Raw genomic sequence first — 657 nt, 5'->3', positions numbered from 1 at the left:
TTTTTTTTTTTTTTTTTTCGTTATACCTCGCACAGCTCTCGCTTGACCCGCAGCAGATCAACCTCGTCGAGCTCCTCCGCCTCATTTATACGATCCACGTCGATCAGGGTGGCGGTGGTCTCGCCGTCCAGGAGCTCGGAGCTGTCCGGCAGCACGGCGATTATGTTCTTCTCCATCAACGCCGCCTTGCGGTCCGCGTTCGATATCGGGATAGCCATCAAGCCCTGCGACGGCTGCAGCTGCAGCCTTCTTTGCGCACCGCCGCCGACGTCGCCGACGAGCCCTTCGGGCATCTTGAAATCCAGAGAATTTTGATCTGGTTGCGTTTCTTCCGTGTCCATCTTTTCTACGACTTTAATCTCTCCTGATGTGTTTTGTTAGAAACGACAGATCAAACTCCACAGAACTCCTACGCACAACAGAAAAGGGGGGGAGGGGAAAAAAACACGGCAATTCTACAAACCATTCTCATCCAATTGTATCGTCTGCGAATCGCCCATTATGACCACTCCGTTGTTGCCCATAGTCGCGAGGAAGCCGCGATTGAGCTGCTGCGTCTTAACGTCCTGAAATCAACACAGTTGCGACTACAAAGTGACCTTGGTGAAAAGAGCAACGATTAATCCTTAGTACACACGCGATTGCGTTATTTGTGCC

At 51.4% G+C, this 657-nt stretch overlaps 1 protein-coding gene across 1 annotated transcript; it reads right to left on the bottom strand.

Moving 5' to 3' along the window:
• Nucleotides 1-26: 26 nt before the first annotated feature.
• LOC105460061 lies at nucleotides 27-573 on the bottom strand (the record flags this gene model as incomplete). The annotated part of the gene is made up of 2 exons (XM_011706508.1): nucleotides 464-573; nucleotides 27-364 (listed from the first exon to the last, which is right to left on the bottom strand). Coding segments are annotated over exons 1-2 (399 nt in total), but the record flags the coding sequence as incomplete, so codon positions are not given.
• Between the last annotated feature and the right edge of the window lie 84 nt (nucleotides 574-657).

The sequence above is a fragment of the Wasmannia auropunctata genome, unplaced genomic scaffold (assembly GCF_000956235.1).
Source record: "Wasmannia auropunctata unplaced genomic scaffold, wasmannia.A_1.0 LD333141.1, whole genome shotgun sequence".
Classification (NCBI taxonomy): domain Eukaryota; kingdom Metazoa; phylum Arthropoda; class Insecta; order Hymenoptera; family Formicidae; genus Wasmannia; species Wasmannia auropunctata.
The sequence above is the reverse complement of the archived record's forward strand: the minus strand, read 5'-3'. Positions and strand labels throughout refer to the sequence as shown.